The following is a 23387-nucleotide window of genomic DNA, read 5'->3' on the forward strand; positions in this document are numbered from 1 at the left end:
CAAATTTGCAGCCACGGTGCGTGGGATAACCAAGAGAGTACACCTGCTGCCATAAGAGCCGGCCGGTGTGGCCGTGCGGTTCTAGGCGCTTGTCTGGAACCGAGTGACCGCTATGGTCGCAGGTTCGAATCCTGCCTCGGGCATGGATGTGTGTGATGTCCTTAGGTTAGTTAGGTTTAAGTAGTTCTAAGTTCTAGGGGACTGATGACCACAGATATTAAGTCCCATAGTGCTCAGAGCCATTAGAACCATTTGCTGCCATAAGAAATCGCACGATAGACTATAACTCCAGGTGTAGGTCCACCGTGTCTAGACTGCAGACAGGTTGGTTGCTGACGCTGACCTGGCTTCACTCTAACCAACAAACGGCTAGCACTGAGACCGAGCCAGAATCGGCTTTCATCAGAAGACACAACAAACCTCCACTCAGCCGTCGAGTGAGCTTTCGCTTGACACCACTGAAGTGGCAAATGACAGTGGTTTGGAGTCACTGGAATGCACGCTGCAAGGCGTGTAGCTCGGATCTGTTCTTGAAGTAATCGATTTGCAACACTTCGTTTTGGTGTGAACTGCTGCTCAGATAGCTGCTGCAGATACAGTATGATGCGTCAGTCATACACCGAACACGATGGTCTTCCCTGTCTGTAGTGCCATGTGGCCATCTGGAGTCGTCTTCTCGCGCTGTACATTCTCTTGACCACAGCTGTCAGCAGTAATACACAATGCCTCAAGCCCGCCCGGTTAGCCTTTCGGTATAACCCACTGCTTTCCGGTTTGGGAAGGAGCGCCTGGTCCCCGGCACGAATCCGCCCGGGGGAATTGGATCGGGGTCCGGTGAGGTGGCCAGTCTGTGGATGGTTTTTAGGCGGTTTTCCACCTGCCTCGGCGAATGCTGGCTGGTTCCCCTTATTGCGCCTCAGCTACACTATGTCGGCTATTGCTGCGCGGTCGTGCGGTAGCGTTCTCTACTTCCCACGCCCGGGTTCCCGGGTTAGATTCCCGGTGGGGTCAGGGATTTTCTCTGCCTCGTGATGACTGGGTGTTGTGTGATGTCCTTAGGTTAGCTAGGTTTAAGTAGTTCTAAGTTCTAGGGGACTGATGACCATATATGTTAAGTCCCATAGTGCTCTGAGCCATTTGAACAATTTTTTTAAGGTACTACGCACTCGCAGGGATCAGTGAGTCCACTGGCACTCATTTCTCAGTGCCGTTGCCTTATTTCAAACAAATATTCTCGTAGAGACAATTACCACTCATAAGATGCCATTTTTTATTTTATAGACTTTGTTCACGTTTTCCGACCGTAGGCAATATTCTAACCTACATAATACGCAACTGTATCGGTAGGACATACTGCAGAAACTACAAACAGCACTTCAGCCGCTGTTGTCAAGAAAGGTTTGGAGATTCCAGGTGTATGCGTCCTTCCACACACCTCAGTATAGCTTTCCAGCCGTAATCGATATGCCCATACACCAGCTCCAAAGTCCACTGCTGAATACGAAGTTGAGGTACACAAGCACAACATTCAGTGACATTTTGGAATCTACAATACTGAAACGGGCTGTTTAGTGTACAATTTTGACAGCCTTCGGCGAACTGTTGCTATCGGTGTGGAAGCATTTCTTCCCTCCCCTGCCCCTCCCCTCCCCCCCCTCCCCCTCAACGTCAATGTGCAAACCTATATATTTGAAAACAATATTTCCATTTATTACAATTCCACGGAACCCAGTAGTGTAGACTAGCGTATTTGAACCATTTTCATTGCTGCGCAAACAAGTTCTCCACGTACGGGTACACCACCATTACTCTACCACGCAAACACAGGGGTTACACTCGTTCCCCTGGGAGTGGTGAGGGGGGGGGGGGGGGGTCCACTGGGGACCAAACCGCACAATTAACCCTGAAAGAGTGGTTCGATGTGGGTCGGCAGAGCGGTGGACTGCGGTAGTCGTCGTGGGGTTGTGGACCACTGCGGCTGTGGCGGGGACGGAGCCTCTCCGTCGTTTCTAGGCTGCCGGTTAACATGCAGTACAATACAATATACTGTGCCTACATTCCTGTCAAGGGTTTCCGCAGTATCGCAGAAGAAACATTAAACTTCTCGTAGCCCTATTCCCATTCTCGTTCAGACTCAGTGAGTTGTTGATAATGGCGTCTTTGTCGCATTGGAAGCATTCTTGACTAACGTCAGCTCATCACATCCAATCTCAAAGGTAACTAACGCTCACGACCGTTAAAGCGTATATTTTTAGCAAACCTGATTTGCATCCTTATATGCTGTTACTAGCGCCACTCTTATGAGACTGGTGCGAAATCTGAATAGACCTCATCTTTCAGGTGGAAAAACACGCCTACCAAGTTTCGTTCATATCGCATGACTCCTTTTTGATGCTGCGACTTTTTTCCGTCAGTGTACAACAACTGTGCCCTTCACTAGAACCACACAAAAATTTTTGCCGGAGTGGGACTCGAACCCAGATTTGCCTCTTACCGCGAGCGATCGCCTTTACTCCTTCAGCTATTAGAGCAAACGCAAGAACTTATCCAAAATACCATATATCATAGTATCTCGTCCCGCACTGTTCGCACTTATGTGTTCTCACACAGGGACAGACATTGTTTTACTCGTCAGTTTGACTTCGCTTTGGCGTGAAATACAGTTACTGCAGTGTCTGTCTTTCTGTTCTTGAAGATGCTTTTGCATGACTTTCAGTTATCAGATTTACACAAATTTCTACAGCTTTCGCCTGCGGAATGAAGAATTTACATAATGTAAACTGGCTGCAGAAGAACTTTAAAAATTAACGTAAGGAATTCACCGCAGAATCGTCGCACGAAGGAACGTACGGAAAACACTGACAAGAAGAGCGGACAGGATGGTAGGACATCTGTTAAGACTTCAAGGAATAACTTCCATTCCACTAGAGGGGGCTGTAGAGAGCAAAAACTGTAGAGGAAGACTGAGAATGGAATACATCCAACGAATAATTGAAGACGTAGACTGTAAGTGCTACTCTCTGAGATGACGAGACTAGCGTAAGAAAGTCTTTCGTGATGGGCCACATCAAACCAGTCACACGACAAATCATTTCATCCTCACTGTTTCATCCTCTGCAAATTCAAATACAGTAACTTTTGCCCTCAATCGCATTTTCCTCTTCACTTCGCCACCGAACAACGGAACGATACATTATCAGTAACAAAAGATTGCAAGTTGATCGAACATACACAAGTCACCCAATCTAGTGCATACGGTTGTGACGTCATGCATTCTGTGTGCAGTCATTCGTTTTTCAGAATATTCTGGCAGAATGTGGCAAAGAGCCGCAGAGAGAGAGAGAGAGAGAGAGAGAGAGAGGCGAAGACAGACACCGCAGGGCAGCAGAATACGGCAGAGTAGAACTGGTTAGATCGATTTTTGGTGAAGAGTTAATAGGCTCATTAAGTAAAGAAGAATGCTCTTTGAGTTATCTGATTATGTCAAGGTTGGTTTCATGTCTGACGAACTATAAGTAGCTACATTTGCAGTTAAATTTCTTTCATAAAAGCAGTCAGATTTCATGCAAATTAAATAATACGAGGACAGTTCAATAAGTAATGCAACACATTTTTTTTTCTGGAACAGGGGTTGTTTTATTCAGCATTGAAATACACCAGGTTATTCCCCAATCTTTTAGCTACACAACACTATTTTTCAACGTAATCTCCATTCAATGCTACGGCCTTACGCCACCTTGAAATGAGGGCCTGTATGCCTGCACGGTACCATTCCACTGGTCGATGTCGGAGCCAACGTCGTACTGCATCAATAACTTCTTCATCATCCGCGTAGTGCCTCCCACGGATTGCGTCCTTCATTGGGCCAAACATATGGAAATCCGACGGTGCGAGATCGGGGCTGTAGGGTGCATGAGGAAGAACAGTCCACTGAGGTTTTGTGAGCTCCTCTCGGGTGCGAAGACTTGTGTGAGGTCTTGCGTTGTCATGAAGAAGGAGAACTTCGTTCAGATTTTTGTGCCTACGAACACGCTGAATTCGTTTCTTCAATTTCTGAAGAGTAGCACAATACACTTCAGAGTTGATCGTTTGACCATGGGGAAGGACATCGAACAAAATAACCCCTTCAGCGTCCCAAAAGACTGTAACCATGACTTTACCGGCTGAGGGTATGGCTTTAAACTTTTTCTTGGTAGGGGAGTGGGTGTGGCGCCACTCCATTGATTGCCGTTTTGTTTCAGGTTCGAAGTGATGAACCCATGTTTCATCGCCTGTAACAATCTTTGACAAGAAATTGTCACGCTCAGCCACATGACGAACAAGCAATTCCGCACAGATGGTTCTCCTTTGCTCTTTATGGTGTTCGGTTAGACAACGAGGGACCCAGCGGGAACAAACCTTTGAATATCCCAACTGGTGAACAATTGTGAAAGCACTACCAACAGAGATGTCAAGTTGAGCACTGAGTTGTTTGATGGTGATCCGTCGATCATCTCGAACGAGTGTGTTCGCACGCTCCGCCATTGCAGGAGTCACAGCTGTGCACGGCCGGCCCGCACGCGGGAGATCAGACAGTCTTGCTTGACCTTGCGGCGATGATGACACACGCTTTGCCCAACGACTCACCGTGATTTTGTCCACTGCCAGATCACCGTAGACATTCTGCAAGCGCCTATGAATATCTGAGATGCCCTGGTTTTCCGCCAAAAGAAACTCGATCACTGCCCGTTGTTTGCAACGCACATCCGTTACAGACGCCATTTTAACAGCTCCGTACAGCGCTGCCACCTGTCGGAAATCAATGAAACTATACGAGACGAAGCGGGAATGTTTGAAAATATTCCACAAGAAATTTCCGGTTTTTACAACCAAAATTGGCCAAGAAAAAATATGTGTTGCATTACTTATTGAATTGCCCTCGTATAAACAAGTGTCAAATCTCCGTTGCACACATATATCTTACTACTGAGACAGTGACCACAAGCAGATTTCACATGTTTTAATGTGTCAGAATTCTTTAAACAGAAAAGTGCAGTTATGCGCCAAAGTTACTAAGATACTGCTGCGCAGTTGATTAGCTCCACAGTGCTGTGATCCAGTGAGACAGTGACAGTGTTTGTTATACACACCTCAGACAGAAAGATTCACTAACAACGTATACAACAAGTGTACCATATGGCCACCGTTCATGTGAAGGCAGTATTTAGCATGTCTCCATATCGATGCCCATATTCATTGAAAAATTCCAGGCGTGTTGCAAATGCATTGAGCTAAGTTCATAACTATCTGAAAAAGAAAAAGCCAGCGGGTTGAACTCAGAGGACATGGGAGCCCACGCCATTGGCGAGCCACTAACGATACACTTGCTGTAGTAACGCTATTTGCCAGTACTTACGTCTCTGCAATGATGATAGACCATCGCAGTTTATCACCATGTAATGTACACCTCACATGCGGTGATTCGAAATCACGTAGCCGCAGACATTAATAGTGTTGTAACTTTGGCGTGACTGGAATTGCGCAGATGTTGTATTGGAGAAGCAATACGTTTGCGATTTACCTTTATAAGGATTATTTGCTTGCTTCACTTTTTGTTTTGTTTTTGTAATACCCAAATACTCTATACAGCGAGCAATAAGATTGAGCAGCAAGGTGATAAAGCTGTTCGCTCCTACAAACAGAACTCAACAGCGCACATTAAAGGGCAACACGTCAAACACTTACAGAGAAACCTCACAGGTGCTACCACCGCGGCCATATTATGCGCACGATTGAAGTAGGATCGTCAATTCCCCTTCTATGTTTACTTATAAACCACTTCGTTATTTAACCAAAGTACACCATTCAAAGATGATGATGCTGATGTCTGGCTTGTGCGGCGCTCAACTGCGGGGTCACCAGCGTCCATACGAAGTCCCAGTTTTTACACAGTCCAATTTTTTCGTTTTTTACACAGTCCAGTTTAGTCACTGTCACAAACTATGACGATTAAATGATGAGGAAAACACAAAAACCCAGTCCCTGGCAGAGAAACTCGCCAACTAAGCCGGAAATCGAACGCAGGTCCCCATTATCTAGAGGCAGCAACGCTAGCCACTAGACCATTCAAAAAGATTTTCATTCGCCCCAGTTGACTTTTGGCGACGCCTATAAAACTCCTACAACTGTAAACGAAGATTTCTTTCGGTATCGGTCGCAGCTTCAGAGTCACACATGTGTGGGGGATTCCTGTCAGTGCTATGCAGAAAACCGTACACTGCAATCGTAATAGCCACCTGCCCAATACCGTGTCGAGTTGGTGCCATTTGATCTGATTCCACCCGATGATGACACGCAGACAACTAGTATGTTTGTCACACATGCTGTAGAAATATCTACCAGTTACAGTTTGTGTAGTCGTCTTCTCGTCAGACAATTTGTGCTTTAAACATCAGTAGCAGACATTCGGCTTTACTTTAATACCTGTCCACGATAGATTTAACATTTTCCTAAGAGTCTTCGCATGGACAGTCGGAGATTTTGAGACCGCAGATGTCTCACACACACGCTATTGTATCAGTAGTCGTGTTTGAGATACAAGCCGCAAGCGATGTATCGTCAACATTTTTCTTTCTATTCCAAATGCATTAGAATCAGCAGGAAAGGTATTTGCAAACACGGCTAGTCATACGTACACTTGCACCGAAAACCCTTCGGACAACAGGCAAGTATTAGGGAGATGCTTCGAGCACTCAAGTGGGAAACGTGAAGGGAAGACGACGTGCTTTTCCAGAACTTCTATTGAGAAAATGTAGAGAACCTGTATTTGAAGGTGACTGCAGAACGATCCTACTGTCGCCAACATACAAAGGTCGTTCCGAAAGTAATGCCTCACATTTTTATTCATGGAAACTACAGGAGATAAAGAAATCGCAACAGCACAGGTAAACAGCGCCATACTTCAGCTACAAAATATCATTTTTCCACTTAGTCACCACCTTTCGTTAGGCACTTTTGCCAACGATGAAACAACCCTGCATGCCGCCCTTATAAATACTGGAACCACCGGAGGTGAGCCACTTCCTTAAAGTTTTGACAGCAGCACCAGGGTCTTGAAAATTTTCGCCACATAGTCCATCTTACGTAGGTCCAAAGAGATGGAAGTCTGATGGCTCTAAATCGGGACTGTACGTTAGATGTGTTAAGACAGTCCAGCTGCATTTTGAAATGAGTTGCTCCGTGGCGAAACTGGTGAGCTGCCTGACGCTATCATGTTGTGGGTCAAAGTTGGTCTTCTCCTCTGCCTTACCCTGGAAATTCGGGCTTTCAGCTTAGTCCGTGTCGTTGTGTGGCGCGCAGAACTGACAGTTTCTCCAGGCTCCAGGACATTCAAAAGAACCACTCCCTGGCTATCCCAAAAGAGTGCGCGCATCAATTTGCCTGCAGACGGATGTACCTTGAATTTCTTCTTTAACGGAGAATTCACATGTCGGCATGCATTGACTGTCTTTTGTATTCCAGCTCGTAATGGTGACATCACGTCTCATCAGAGAAAATGTTCAGAAAATGTTCACCTTCAGCTTCATATTGGTCCAGTAGATCCTGACAAATTTCCATTCGTTCAGTTTTTTGTTCATTTGCAAACACCCGCGGGACCCGTCTCGCAGAGACTTTGCGATAACCAAGACGTTTCAGCATTTGTTCCAAGGCATTCTAGCCAACAGTCAGCTGTGCACACACAATTCTCTAGTCGATATCGGCCGCTCCGCACGGATGAGTTGGTCAATACGCTCTTCATTCCGAGGAATGACAGCTGTGCAGGGTAGACTGGGCCGTGGCTTGTCGCGCACACCCTTTTCACCACCTTCAAAATGTCGTACCCATGGCCTCACGTTGCTCATGACTTTTGTATTGTCTCCTTACACCTTCAGCGAGCGTCGATGGATTTCAATCGGCGGAATTTCTTCACCAATGAGAAATTGAATTACGTATCTCTGTTTTATACGGGCGTCCATATCAGCCTCCATTTTGGAACACTCCTCTACTGGCGAAAACTACCGCAGAACAATGGAATCACTTGAAAATGAAAGAGGAAGGTTTAGGCATTGGCACTACACCAGTGACATCTGACGCGGACATCCAAAGCCACCAGAAAAAAATAGGAGACATTAGTTTCGGAAAGTCCCTTGTATATTTCACGTAAGAACCATGAAGATAAGACACGAGAAACTAGGCCTCTTACGGAGGCATATAGAAAGTCGATTTGTCTCGCTCTGCTTGCGAGTGGAACAGGAAGGGAAATAAGAACGTAGGCTTCCGCGGCCGGTGTCATAGTGATTAAAATTCTTTTGGGTGTTATGCCGCGTCATTGCTAAAAACAGACAACAATAATAAACTAAAAAAATGGTTCAAATGGCTCTGAGCACTATGGGACTTAACATCTGAGGTCCCCTAGAACTTAGAACTACTTAAACCTAACTAACCTAAGGACATCACACACACCCATGCCCGCGGCAGTATTCGAACCTGCGACCGTAACGGTCGCGAGGTTCCAGACTGAAGTGCCTAGAACCGCTTGGCCACAACGGCCGGCCAATAATAAACTAAAACCAACGTTTCGGCCGAATTACAACGACTGCCGTGCCCTGAGGAAGGCCGTCGCAATTCGGCCGAAATGTCGGTTTTAGTTTATTATTGTTGTTAGTTTTCAGCAAAGTCGCAGCATAATACCCAGAAGAATTTAATCACTAGGAAGGGAAATGATTAGCAATGGTACAAAGTAGCCTGCGTCATGCACCGTACGCTGGAGTTGCGGAATAAGTATGTAGATGCAGAGGTAGGAATCGCTGTTTCACGCAGTCCCAAAAGAACACTTCATGTTTATGCGGTGTTCCGTTGTCTAAACCAGTAGTTCTCAATCTTTTCTCCTTTGAGGCGTACGTTTCGAACTTCCGCAACAACGCTACACATGAATTTTCTCCTAGATGCAAAAAGCAAAACAAATGAGAAGCACCCACATTTTTCTAAATGTTATGCTTATATTCACTTATAATGATGGTGATTTCTTTGAAATTAGGCTACTCGAAGGAACGATTTTGAGATAATCTTTTATCTGCGAGAGATATTTTATCTCCGGAAGATCAGAACACATCAAAGATCTCGCGACACACCCGACATCTATTCGCGACACAACAATGTGTTGCGAAACGGCGGTTGAGATACGCTAGTCTACACTACTGGGTTCCGTGGAATTGTAATAAATGGAAATATTGTTCAGGTTTGCACATTGATGTTGAGGGGCGGGGGGGGGGGAGGGGGAGGGGCAGGGGGGGGGGGGAAGAAATGTTTCCATACCGATAGCAACAGTTCGCCGAAGGGTGTCAAAATTGTGCACTAAACAGCCCGTTTCGGTATTGTAGATTACAAAATGCCACTGGATGTTGTGCTTGTGTATCACAACTTAGTTGACTTCGGAGCTACTGTATGGGCACATCGATTACGACCGGAAAGCTGTAGATCTATACTGACAAGGAAACCTCCCCATCGAACCCCCCTCAGATTTTGTTATAAGTTGGCACAGTGGATAGGCCTTGAAAAACTGAACACACATCAATCGAGAAAACAGGAAGAAGTTGTGTGGAACTATGAGAAAATAAGCAAAATATACAAAAAGAGTAGTCCATGTGCAACATAGGCAACATCAAGGAAAACGTAGGCGCAGTAGTGCCGTGGTCTCGTGGTTAGCGTGAGCAGCTTCGGAGCGAGAGATCCTTGGTTCAAGTCTTCCATCGAGTGACAAATTTTATTTCTTTATTTTCGCAAAGTTATGATCTGTACGATCGTTCATTTACTTCACTGTTCACTGTAATAAGTTTTGTGTCTGTGTTTTGCGACCGCACCGCAAAACCGTGCGATTAGTAGACGAAAGGGCGTGCCTCTCCAATGGGAACCGAAAACATTTGATCGCAAGGTCATAGGTCAACCGATTCCTCCACAGAAAAACACGTCTGATATATTGTATACGACACTGGTGACGGCATGTGTGTCACATGACACGAATTTGTTGCCGACCCACCCAACTTGTACACTTGGCGAATGGGTAAAAAGATTCTTCTACCTTGCCCGATTTAGGTTTTCTTGTGGATGTGATAATCACTCCCAAAACACTGATGAAAACATAATAGTTTATCACATAAACTGAAAATAAAAAATGAAGCTTTTCACTCGAGGGAAGACTTGAACCAAGGACCTCTCCTTCCGCAGCTACTCACACTAACCACGGGACCACGACGCTCCTGTGTTTGTGTTTTCCTTGATGTTGCTTATCTTGCACATGGACTGCTCAGTGTATATATTTTGCTCATTTTTTCATAGTTCCACACAACTTCTTCCTGTTTTCTCGATTGATGTGTGTTCAGTTTTTCAAGGCCTATCCACTGTGCCAACTTATAACTAAATCTGAGGGGGGTGCGATGGGGAGGTTCCCTTGTGAGGTGTGTGGAAAGACGCATACACCTGGAATCTCGAGGCCTTTCTTGACAACAGCGGTTGAACTGCTGTTTACAGTCTCTGCATTATGTTCTACCGATACAGTTGTGTATTACGTAGGTTAGAATACTGCCTACGGTCGGAAAACCTGAACAAAGTCTATAAAATAAAAAGTTGCATCTCATCACTGGTAATGGGCCCTACGAGAATATTTGTTTGAAATAAGGAAACGACACTGAGAAATGTGTGGCAGTGGAGTCACTGATCCCTGCGAGTGCATAGTACCTTACAAAATGTTACACAAGATTGGTATAGCAGAATGAAAGATCCAGAGTTAAGCTTGTAAGTGGACACAAGAACATGCACAGCATGGAACAGCCCTATATATGAATGTGGACTTCCTTTAATTGCGCATTCTGACTTTAGCTGTGCGTGAGATTTTGTATTAGAGCAATACGGCCTCGCAGAGACTCGATTAGAGGTGGAACAGCTAACAGCCGCAGGGCAGAAAGTGCATTAGACATAATGTAGTCAGCACGACAAGGGACTTGGCAAGATAAGAAGTCTTTCGTAAGACAGCCACGGAACCTTGAGGTATACAGGACGTAAATAAAGTTGTTGTACATACATCGGGTTGACTTCCTTTCTTTAACTGCGGTGTGCTTATACACAAAAATTATTTCGTTTTATTTATTGAACACATTATTTTACATTAAACAATTTTTTCGACAAAAGTAATTTTATGACTGCAGTTGGAACCATCATGGGTTGTCATATGCTAACACTTGTGTGATGAACAACCTAGAGTAGAGGTTCAAGATGATAACTCTTGATGAAACGGCAAATTAGAGAAATTATGGAAATTCAACAATCAAGAATGTTCCAGGGCACTGGAATACAAGTCTCCAGACTCACAAAGTCCGACAGCCTGTAGACGACAATACTGCATCATCTGATTGTTTTCACAGCCTCATGTCGACCTATCGCCACAAGCTGTCACTTATAAATCCGTTTTTTAACTCAACCGTATTTTGTACTTCATTGTTTTTCGATGATACTCTCCACATTTGAGACACGGTGTCTTCCACTTAGTACCGAGTAGGTCTTGAGGATCAACAGGTGGCTCAGACTAGTACACCTTGCTCTGTTACTTGTATGCCAGGGTGCATCTGTTCTCATTCCAGATGGTGATCTTCCACGTGGAGAGGGGCCCGTTCTGCGAGCTGTTCCTGCAGTGCGTGACGTACGGCTTCTACACGGAGCCGTGGCAGGAGCAGCTGTACGCCGCCTTCAGCCTCATGTGCATGTTTGTGCTGCCGCTCGCCATCCTCATCGGCACATACGTGTCCACCGTCATCACCATTGCGAGTGAGTATACCTAGCTGCACACCTTCCAGAGGTGTCGTATGCCCGAGCGCAGCCACCATTTCGCCTTGCTTTGTAGCTGCGAAGAGGTTATCCTGGCAGTGTTGCTTAGTTTGATATCGAGAATATCGAACAAAGTCGTTTGAGAAAAGTATTCGTCACATGATCAAAGAAAAAGTTTCAGCCAGTGACGGATGAAAATAGGCTATTTTACCCGATCATGTTGTATGGTTGTTATTTCTGTTATAAATATCTTAACAGCGAAGGTGAAAACAGTGATATGTAATAACATATATGCGTTTTTGCTCATACATTATTTTCCAGTTTTACCTCTGAATTTAGGGCGTTTTCATTGAGATCCTAAGATTTAATCATTCATCAACATCTATATAAAATGTAGGGGGGGGCCGCTCTATCACTAATGGCACGTCTTCCTTGAAATTTTGTTAAATCACTTTCGCGTTCGTGAGATGTGGCACGATGGTAGACACATTTTAGGTCAACTCCGAGCACTCCAACCTTGACAACAACAATAATAACAAAACTGTTTCGGTGCAATTAAGCCCAACAAATCCATCATTACACTTGCAGAATATATTTCCGAATAGCAGAAGAGCCAACACCGTGTTACTAGAGGAGGCCGAAATGCACGCTTTTTAGCTCACGCAGGCTGGCGTGAGGAGGGAAGAACCATATTGACGTGAGGTCTGGAACATGACAAGGAATGAGAATTCAGAAAGCGGACGTAATTAGTTTCATACTTAACTTAAATCCATTAATGATGAACGTCGCTCTTGACGGTACATGATTTCACAATATTGTCTGTTCAGAAGACATAGTAACTGAATATGGCGCCTTGCTAGGTCGTAGCAAATGACGTAGCTGAAGGCTATGCTAAACTGTCGTCTCTGCAAATGAGAGCGGATGTAGACAGTGAACCATCGCTAGCAAAGTCGGCTGTCCAACTGGGCGAGTGCTAGGGAGTCTCTCTAGACTAGACCTGCCGTGTGGCGGCGCTCGGTCTGCAATCATTGATAGTGGCGACACGCGAGTCCGACGTATACTAACGGACCGCGGCCGATTTAAATGCTACCACCTAGCAAGTGTGGTGTCTGGCGGCGACACCACAGCATTTGTCACTGTATTTTCATAAAGAGAGTAAGACTTTCAGTTTGTTTTATTTTCTCAGAATGAGGAACATCTGCTAAACCCGTTACACTCGTTGCTGTTCTCAACCACCATGCTCGTGAGTAAAGTATGAAACACTTCCACGACTTCTGAAAATGAGTTCTTATCGTTTAACAATTTCCATCACGTGTAAAGCGGATATCAGTCTATTTTCACTCACCAGTCGTAATCCTTTGCTACCGTCATTCGCCTGCAACTTTCTTTTCACTAATTGTAATAGAAATGACGCTAAAAATTTTACAGGAGAATATTTACAGTTTTTCTCCACGCACAGTCACAGTTATCCGAAACAATGTAAAAATCAATAAAAGGAAGTCGTTTTGAAGGCAGCCTAAAAGATATATTCGCCAAGATAAACAAAACTTTAGGGTTACCTCTTCATGTTTCAATAACTACGTTAGCTGTTACTAGCCATTCAAGGAGTGCTTTACGTGATCTGGCAAAGCAACTGCCAAGTGGTCCATTAAGTGCCTTTTGACGATAAACTGCCCGATTTCCAGTTAATACATAGAATACAGTTCAACAGAGAACATCAGTGTATGATGAACAGCCACGTAGAACATTCCTCATTCCGAAATGAAATGTACAGAGCACACAACGGAAGAAACTAGACGTGACGAATCAATATTCATACGCCAGAGCTGAAAAATTCCTATTTTTGCACAGAAAGAAAAGAGATATAGCTATTCAACACACATTAATTCAACAAGTGGATCCCTTCTACCCTCCTCCATCTCCCAAGATAGTATTGAGGAAGGTGCATCATTGTTCCAGATTTCCTATTTCATTTAAAGCGCAGTTATATGATAGGCAGCCAAACTAGCTTTCAGAGCTCTGTTTTATGTTTCCTCTGTCGTCAAAATGACCTTCCACATACTTTAGGGACCAGACGCAGTGAATAAGAGGAATGGCTGACCAACTGAAAACACAGAACCATCAATTTGACAGTAACATCTGGAGAAATTTGCTAAGCTGTGTTGTTCTGCAGCAAAAGAATCGTTATCTTTCAAGACGTACCTACACACTTTTGTCGTTCAGCTATTGTCTGCGCAATATTCTTCGGATATATTTCAGTCCTTAGGCAGGTAGTCCATGAACGGAATACGTGTTGTCCCGGGGAGCAGATGCCCTGCCTTTCTGGCCATTTTTGGACGCGCAACTTCTTAGATCGCAGCCTCCTCCAGTATCTACTCGTATGTAACATTCATTACTATTTGATTTCAGGACCTTAAAAGTTGGTCCATACTTCATTCTTAACTACTAATTTGGACAAAAAGTCCTTCGGAGCGTCAACGGGGCGAAAAAATGTTTTGGATGATTCGACTCATGCTTCTTCCTGTTCGCTGTTCTAATATTTTCGAAGAGGGGTAGTGCAGTAGTTAATACACTGGACTCAATTTCGAGAGGACGACGGTTCATACCCCCGTCCGGCCATCCTGATTTAGGATTTCCATCATTTCCCTAAATCGCTTAAGGGAAATGCCGGGATGGTTCCTTCGAAAGGGCACGGCCACTTCCCTTCTTCATCCTTCCTTAATCCGAGCTTGTGCTCCCTCTCTAATGACCTCGTTGTCGACGGGACGTTACACTATTCTTTTGCTCCTCCTCCTATTCAAATATTTCAACATCCACTTCGTTGAAAGCTTTCTCATGCGTACAATATTGTTAATAATGAAATCAATACACTCCGTGGAGGATTTAAGTATCTTGATTTCCTTTCTGATGGATATTCGACGGTCCTAATCACAGAACTGTTTGTTGATGTTCTGAGCCACTCACTTCGGATTCGGAATTTAAACGAGAAAATCGGGTTCTGACTGTGCCGTGAGTATGACACTTCTCCTTCAGCAATTCTGACAACTTAGTATGAAAATCCTTTGCAGACTTTAGCTATAGAAAAAGACACCTCATAATTCAAAGAGATAAACTTTCCAACGTTTCTACCATCTCACGATCCACTTTACTTCACAACATTTATGTGAATAGGAAACTTGTAAGGTATCAAGTTATCATGTGATACCAAATTCATTTCTTACTCCGAGCTGTTGGGACCACACCTGGAAATTCTGCAGACGTCCGTAAAACTGTTTGAGAAACATAATCGAACAGGTCGATGTTACATATCAATAGCACGTTCGCACATCTCAGTCATTTATAAATGATGTGTTATTCGGCCTTAGTGAAATACTCCAAAAAATGTTAGTTTTTGCGACAGTATATCCTAAGTGATTATTAGAGAAATGACACTTGTTCCCCGTTAATCAAGGCAAATGATTAACTGCGATGAATTTTATTTCCTTTAAACAGGACAACCGAAGTCAGTAATCATTTAAGTAGAGTCCTAAGATTGGAAGTGGGTCGTTTTACGATTTACGGAATATCGTTATAAGTCGCTTTAAAAATAGTTCACACTTTATAATTGTAGATAATGTAATTAATACGTGTGAATGGGAAAAAACCGGTCCAGATTCACCTGAGGAACAAAGAAAAGTAAATGTATAGACACGATGTTTATAGTGGAAATGATAAGGAGAGTTTCACATTACCAGGGAATGAAACATACATTTGAATAGGGTTTCTATTTTGTGGTCTGATTTGATAGCAGAGCAGTAAACAGTGTCGGGAAAAGCTCAGACCCGCTCAAGGATAGCTCGGGTTTAATGTATCTAAGGAACTCGTGCATAATATAACTAAGAGAGAATACATGTTCAGTGATGTGTTTATGTTAAAACGATCTCATTTTCTATTACGTTTCGCCCTGAAGAAGATTTGTAGGGAAGAGGTGGAGGAACCCCTTATAAACTTGACAATAAATATCCACATGAAATACAAAAGACGCTCGGACTTCAGAAATACTCTGATCAGTCAGAACGGAACAGGTATCCAACAGCCGGTATGTCCACCTTCGACACGAATAAAAGTGGCGACGCGTCGTGGCGTGGAAGGAATGAGGTCTCGATAGGTCGCTGGAAGGAGTTGGCACCAAATCTGCACACATAAGTTACCTAATTCCCGTAAATTCTTGGGAGCGGAGCAATGAACTATGACGCCACGTTCACATCCCAGATGTGTTCGATCGGGTCCAGATTTGCCGAGTTGGGGGCCACCACATTAATTGGAACTCACCACCGTGTTCCTGTAACCACTCTGTCGCACTCCTGGCCTTGTGAGAGAAGGCACATTATCTTGTTGAAAAATGCCGCGGCCGTCGGGAGGCATGATTGTCATGAAGGTATGTACGTGGTCAGCAACCAGTGTGCGATGCTCCTTGGCCGCGATGTTTCTCTGCACGAGCTCTACTGAACCTAAGGATGCCTACGTGAATGTTTCCTAGAACATAATGAAGCCGCCCCGGCTTGTCTCCGTCCCGCAGTACAGGTGACAAGGAGCTGTTCCCCTGCACGGACTCGCGCCCTCCCATCGCCATGATGAAGAAGGCATCGGGGTCCTTCAGACAATGCAAAGCTCTGCCACTGCACCAACGACCAATGCCGGTGGACGCGTGCCAATTTAGGTCGTAGTTGACATCGTCGTGCTGTTAACAACTGCACATGCGTAGGTCGTCGGCTACGGAGGCCCATCTTTATGAGAGTTCAGTGCACTGTGTGTTCAGACATTTACACTTTCACTCTGCCCAGGATTATAGTCTGATGTTAGCTCCGCCGAAGTTCGCCGCCTGTCCTTTTTTACCAGCCTGCCCAGCCTACGACGTCCGACATCTATAATGAGGGGTGGTCGCCCAACCCCAAGACGTCTGGGCGTGGCTTCACCTTGGATTCGTCACACTCACCACAGCACTCCTCGAACACCCCAACAAATCGTGCAGTCTACTTGTGCTCGTGCCGAGCCTCCGGACCATCACAATCTGCGCAATCAAACTCAGACAGATCGTGCGCTAATCCTACACACGGACAGCACGACCGCTGATACTACGTGCACCTTGCATGCGTCTGACTGGCAGTTATTTCTCGCCAGGTGCCGTTGCTATGGGACTTAACATCCGAGGTCATCAGTCCACTAGAACTTAGAACTACTTAAACCTAACTAACCTAAGGACATCACACACATCCATGCCCGAGGCAGGATTCGAACCTGCGACCGTAGCGGTGGCGCGGTTCCAGACTGAAGCGCCTAGAACCGCTCGGCCACAGCGGCCGGCCCAGTCATCATAATGTAGCGGCTGTGCACATGTAACGGGACTCACGAATTTCTAACAGAAACGGTTGTTACCTTACGATAAGTGAGGAAATCTATAAGAAAACAGTCGTAGATTAATTTGATGGAAGTCCTCTTTTCGTCTCGCTTTGTGGTAATATTTTCATTTGTCTCAGTACCGCGCCAACATTTGAAGGGTGTGTTTGAAGTACCTCAGACTTTTCTTCATATGCCGCATTCCTCACAAGATATCCTGAGGACGGGAGAAATATTTAAATAATAATATAATAAATCATACCAACAATGACGTGTTTATGCCTTCAGCCAAGATAGTAGATGCATGCGTGATTCTTTCAGTTGTTCTTTCAGTCCTACTTAATTAAGAATTGGCAGTCACTGTGGGGCTTCCACTAACTTACTTGCTTCCCCAAATGTTGTTCTGATTCTAACTTTTCACTCCAGATTTTTGCCAAGTTGTTGATACTTTCATTCAGTTGAAATCTGTCTTGAGAATTCATGAACGTAACTGTTCTCTGATATCCGTGCACTTTATGCTTGACTTGAAGTTCACAGGACCTGTTATCTCGTAACAATGTGTTACTAAATATGTGATGTAACATCTGACGTATCTGAGCTTATGGTCACCAGATGGGGCTTTATAGTGACCTTCCCATTTAGTAGTTTGCTGAATTTCGTATTCTCAGAACCTTTGTGAGTTACTCCACACATTTTTCATGTGTGTTAGGACCACCCCTGTTTAGTTAATTCAGTTCACTATGGTATCCATTGTGTGACACCTGTAATTAAATTTACGTGACCTATGTACTGGTAAGCTCACCCTGTACAGATCATTCTCACATGGACAACCGTAACTTCACATTTGCTCTCCACAACAGTTCTGCCTACCGAAATACATTTCCTCGTTCACTACAGACATTTGGCGTGTCTCGGGAATGGATTACACGAGGCTTGCCCAGAAAGTAATGCAGCACATATTTTTCCTCAACAATTCTTTATTGAACATAATGATAATTACACATACGAGAGAATGGTGTTTATCTAAACTCCCTATTTTTCCACGTAATCTCCACCCCGTTCTGTGTCCTTCCTCCAGCGCGAAACAAGGGCGTGTATGCCCTGTCGGTACCAATCCTTGTCCTGATGGCGGAGGCAGTGCTTCGCTGTGTGACTCACCTTCCGATGCAGCGCCAATTGCCGACTCGTTAATGCGTCTGCCCTCGCGACTGACATCAGTTCGCCGCAACATGTCAGGTGTGACAGCCGTAAATGGTCTCCTCGACCGCTGCAAACAGTGGAGCTCCGCCGAACCGCCTTCTGGTGACCTCTCCCTAGGTGTCCAGCAGTGACTAACTGTACTCCTGTCGACAGCAGATGCTCCTAATCGTGCGCTTCTTCTAGTAAGCTGTACAAGCACAAAAAAAAAGAAAAAAAAACACCCACCGCCATCTGACTGTATGTTACTGTATTTTTTCTGTATAATCCAGATTTCATCTTTCACGCCATTGTCGAGTACAATGTTCGTAAACCGCTAACATCATTTTGCTGTGTACTGTGCAGGATGTCAGACACACAGTTCAACACACTTGCTTAACATTGATAAAAATGGTACAAAAGTAACGTCTTGTAGGAATCCAGCACGTTGTCGTACAAGCACTTAAAATCTGGCAAAATCAGACGAAAGCAGATAAACACAAGACTAGCACATGCCTTAGAGACGTGTACCTATTAAAGTAACCGATGGTTTTGCGCGCTGCACCATTGTCGGTGTTGTTACTGTAATCGCTCGTGTTGCTTTACATCTCAGAATATATTTCATTAATAAGAAAAAAGGTGGAAAATATAATATCTCGTAAGTACTACTGTATATAGAGATGCAAATATGAATTATTCCAATGAATTTTGTTACATCATTTTACTATCTCCGCTCCTTCCCCATGGGAATACCCTAACATCTACATCTACGTGATTACTCTGCTATTCACAATAAAGTGACTGGCACAGGGTTCAATGAACCACATTCAAGCTGTCTCTCTACCGTCCTACTCTCGAACGGCACGCGGGAAAAAAGAGCACTTAAATTTTTCTGTGCGAGTCCTGATTTCTCTTATTTTATCGTGATGATCATTTATCCCTATGTAGTTGGGTGCCAACAGAATGTTTTCGAAATCAGAGGAGAAAACTAGTGATTGAAATTTCATGAGAAGATCCCGTCTCAACGAAAAACACCTTTGTTCTAATGATTGCCACTCCTATTCACGTATCACGTCAGTGACACTATCTCCCCTATTTCGCGATAATACAAAACGAGCTCCCCTTCTTTGTACTTTTTCGATGTCGTCCGTCATTCCCATCTGATACGGATCCCACACCGCACAGCAATACTCCAGAATAGGGCGGACAAGCGTGGTGTTGGTTCAAATGGCTCTGAGCACTATGGGACTTAACAGCTGTGGTCATCAGTCCCCTAGAACTTAGAACTACTTAAACCTAACTAACCTAAGGACATCACACACATCCATGCCCGAGGCAGGATTCGAAACTGCGACCGTAGCAGTCGCGCGGTTCCGGACTGCGCGCCTAGAACCGCGAGACCACCGCGGCCGGCAAGCGTGGTGTAAGCAGTCTCTTTAGTAGATCTGTTGCACCTTCTAAGTGTTCTGCCAATGAATCGCAGTCTTTGGTTTTCTCTACCCACAATATTATCTATGTGATTGTTCCAATTTAGGTTATCTGTAACTGTAATCCCTAAGTATTTAGTTGGATTTACAGCCTTCAGATCTGTGTGACTTATCGCGTAATCGAAATTTAGTTTATTTCTTTTAGTACTCACGTGAATAACTTCACATTTTTTTTCTTCAGGGTCACTTGCCACTTTTTGCACCATACAGATATCTTATCTAAATCATTCTGCAAGTAGTTTTGATCATCTGATGACTTTACAAGACGGTAAATGACAGCATCATCCGCAAACAATCTAAGATGGTTTCTCAGATTGTCTCCTATGTCGTTAACATAGATGCTGAAACAGGTGCGGATAACGTCGGATGATTGGTGTAGCTGTCTGTTGTCAACAGAAATGCAGCAGTACCAGAAGACTGTAGTGTAATGCAGACAGACCTACAGAGAATCCGGTGTCAACTGACCGTCAGCACAAGTAAATGCATTGAATTTCGCACAAATAGGTGGAGAGGTCCATTAGTGTTCTATTATTAAGGTGATAAAACTGTAGAACCAGTAACAAGTATATAAGACGAGGGAGTAACCGCCAAGAGCTACGTATAATGGAACCGAGCACAAAAAGCCAGCTGTAGGAAAAAGCAGATGCCAGGCTGTCAGTCATTGGAAGAATTTTAGAAGAAAAGTAGTTCATTTACGAAACAGGTATCTTTGAAACATTCGATGTGTCTATTCTTGGCTGTTGCTCGTCAGTCTAGAACGTTTATCTGTTTATAATTTTGCAAAAGAGAGAGAGAGAGAGAGAGAGAGAGAGAGAGGGAGAGAGAGAGAGAGAGAGAGAGAGAGAGGATCAACCGGAAAGTTGTTCAGAGTCACTCAAGGGACCCTAGTGACGGAAGCTACGACCGAGGAACTGTGTTGAACGGAAACGTTTGCTGTCAAATTTCTCAGGGTGTATACAACAAGAATCACCAGCAGTGTGTTACTTCCTTTCACAAAAATATCAAGAAACGATGACAACACGAAATTAATAATAATAAAAAAGAAACATAGCTGATATTACCTCTCGCTGGCTGTCCGTTCACAATGGCACGCCGTTCAAAAATGGAACAAGACAGGGGAGAATAGATAATGAGATAACACTTGGTTTAAGAATCATGATAGAAGGTTGTATACATGGAAGAACCCTGGAGATACTAAAAGTTATCAGATAGATTATATAATGGTAAGACAGAGATTTAGGAACCAGGTTTTAAATTGTAAGACATGTCCAGGGGCAGATGTGGAATCTGACCACAATCTATTGGTTATGACCTGTAGATTAAAACTGAAGAAACTGCAAAAAGGTGGGAATTTAAGGAGATGGGACCTGGATAAACTGAAAGAACCAGAGGTTGTACAGAGTTTCAGGCTGAGCATAAGGGAACAATTGACAGGAATGGGGGAAAGAAATACAGTAGGAGAAGAATGGGTAGCTTTGAGGGATGAAGTAGTGAAGGCAGCAGAGGATCAAGTAGGTAAAAAGACGAGGGCTAGTAGAAATCCTTGGGTAACAGAAGAAATATTGAATTTAATTGAAGAAAGGAGAAAATATAAAAATGCAGTAAATGAAGCAGGCAAAAAGGAATACAAACGTCTCAAAAATGAGATCGACAGGAAGTGCAAAATGGCTAAGCAGGGATGGCTAGAGGACAGATGTAAGGATGTAGAGGCTTATCTCACTAGGGGTAAGATAGATACTGCCTACAGGAAAATTAAAGAGACCTTTGGAGATAAGAGAACCACTTGTATGAACATCAAGAGCTCATATGGAAACCCAGTTCTAGGCAAAGAAGGGAAAGCAGAAAGGTGGAAGGAGTATATAGAGTGTCTATACAACAGCGATGTACTTGAGGATAATATTATGGAGATAAGAGAACCACTTGTATGAACATCAAGAGCTCAGATGGAAACCTAGTTCTAAGCAAAGAAGGGAAAGCAGAAAGGTGGAAGGAGTATATAGAGGGTCTATACAAGAGCGATGTACTTGAGGATAATATTATGGAAATGGAACAGGATGTAGATGAAGATGAAATGGGAGATACGATACTGCGTGAAGAGTTTGACAGAGCACTGAAAGACCTGAGTCGAAACAAGGCCCCCGGAATAGACAACATTCCATTGGAACTACTGACGGCCTTGGGAGAGCCAGTCCTGACAAAACTGTACCATCTGGTGAGCAAGATGTATGAGACAGGCGAAATACCCTCAGACTTCAAGAAGAATATAATAATTCCAATCCCAAAGAAAGCAGGTGTTGACAGATGTGAAAATTACCGAACAATCAGTTTAATAAGCCACAGCTGCAAAATACTAACACGAATTCTTTACAGACGAATGGAAAAACTACTAGAAGCCGACCTCGGTGAAGATCAGTTTGGATTCCGTAGAAATACTGGAACACGTGAGGCAATACTGACCTCACGACCTATCTTAGAAGAAAGTTTAAGGAAAGGCAAACCTACGTTTCTAGCATTTGTAGACTTAGAGAAAGCTTTTGACAATGTTGACAGGAATACTCCCTTTCAAATTCTAAGGCTGGCAGGGATAAAATACAGGGAGCGAAAGGCTATTAACAATTTGTACAGAAAGCAGATGGCAGTTATAAGAGTCGAGGGACATGAAAGGGAAGCAATGGTTGGGGAGGGAGTAAGACAGGGTTGTAGCCTCTCCCCGATGTTATTCAATCTGTATATTGAGCAAGCAGTAAAGGAAACAAAGGAAAAGTTCGGAGTAGGTATTAAAATCCATGGAGAAAAAATAAAAACTTTGAGGTTTGCCGATGACATTGTAATTCTGTCAGAGACAGCAAAGGACTTGCAAGAGCAGTTGAACGGAATGGATGGTGTCTTGAAGGGAGGATATAAGATGAACATCAACAAAAGCAAAACGAGGATAATGGAATGTAGTCGAATTAAGTCGGGTGATGTTGAGGGTATTAGATTAGGAAATGAGACAGTAGTAAAGGAGTTTTACTATTTGGGTAGCAAAATAACTGATGATGGTCGAAGTAGAGAGGATATAAAATGTAGACTGGCAATGGCAAGGAAAGCGTTTCTGAAGAAGAGAAATTTGTTAACATCGAGTATAGATTTAAGTGTCAGGAAGTCATTTCTGAAAGTATTTGTATGGAGTGTAGCCATGCATGGATGTGAAACGTGGACGGTAAATAGTTTGGAAAAGAAGAGAATAGAAGCTTTCGAAATGTGGTGCTACAGAAGAATGCTGAAGGTTAGATGGGTAGATCACATAACTAATGTGGAAGTATTGAATAGGATTGGGGAGGAGAGAAGTTTGTGGCACAACTTGACCAGAAGAAGGGATCGGTTGGTAGGACATGTTCTGAGGCATCAAGGGATTACCAATTTAGTATTGGAGGGCAGTGTGGAAGGTAAAAATCGTAGGGGGAGACCAAGAGATGAATACACTAAGCAGGTTCAGAAGGATGTAGGTTGCAGTAGGTACTGGGAGATGAA

The 23387-nt window shown here is 43.9% G+C and overlaps 1 protein-coding gene across 1 annotated transcript in view; it reads left to right on the forward strand.

Moving 5' to 3' along the window:
- LOC124805453 (gonadotropin-releasing hormone receptor-like) overlaps window positions 1–23387 on the forward strand; it is a 605403-nt gene that overhangs the window by 449659 nt on the left and 132357 nt on the right. The window contains exon 2 of the mRNA XM_047266015.1: window positions 11652–11835. Within this exon, the coding sequence (XP_047121971.1) occupies window positions 11652–11835 (184 nt within the window). The remainder of the gene's footprint in view (window positions 1–11651; window positions 11836–23387) is intronic.

This window comes from Schistocerca piceifrons, chromosome 7 (genome assembly GCF_021461385.2).
Source record: "Schistocerca piceifrons isolate TAMUIC-IGC-003096 chromosome 7, iqSchPice1.1, whole genome shotgun sequence".
In the NCBI taxonomy this organism is placed as follows: Eukaryota; Metazoa; Arthropoda; class Insecta; order Orthoptera; family Acrididae; genus Schistocerca; species Schistocerca piceifrons.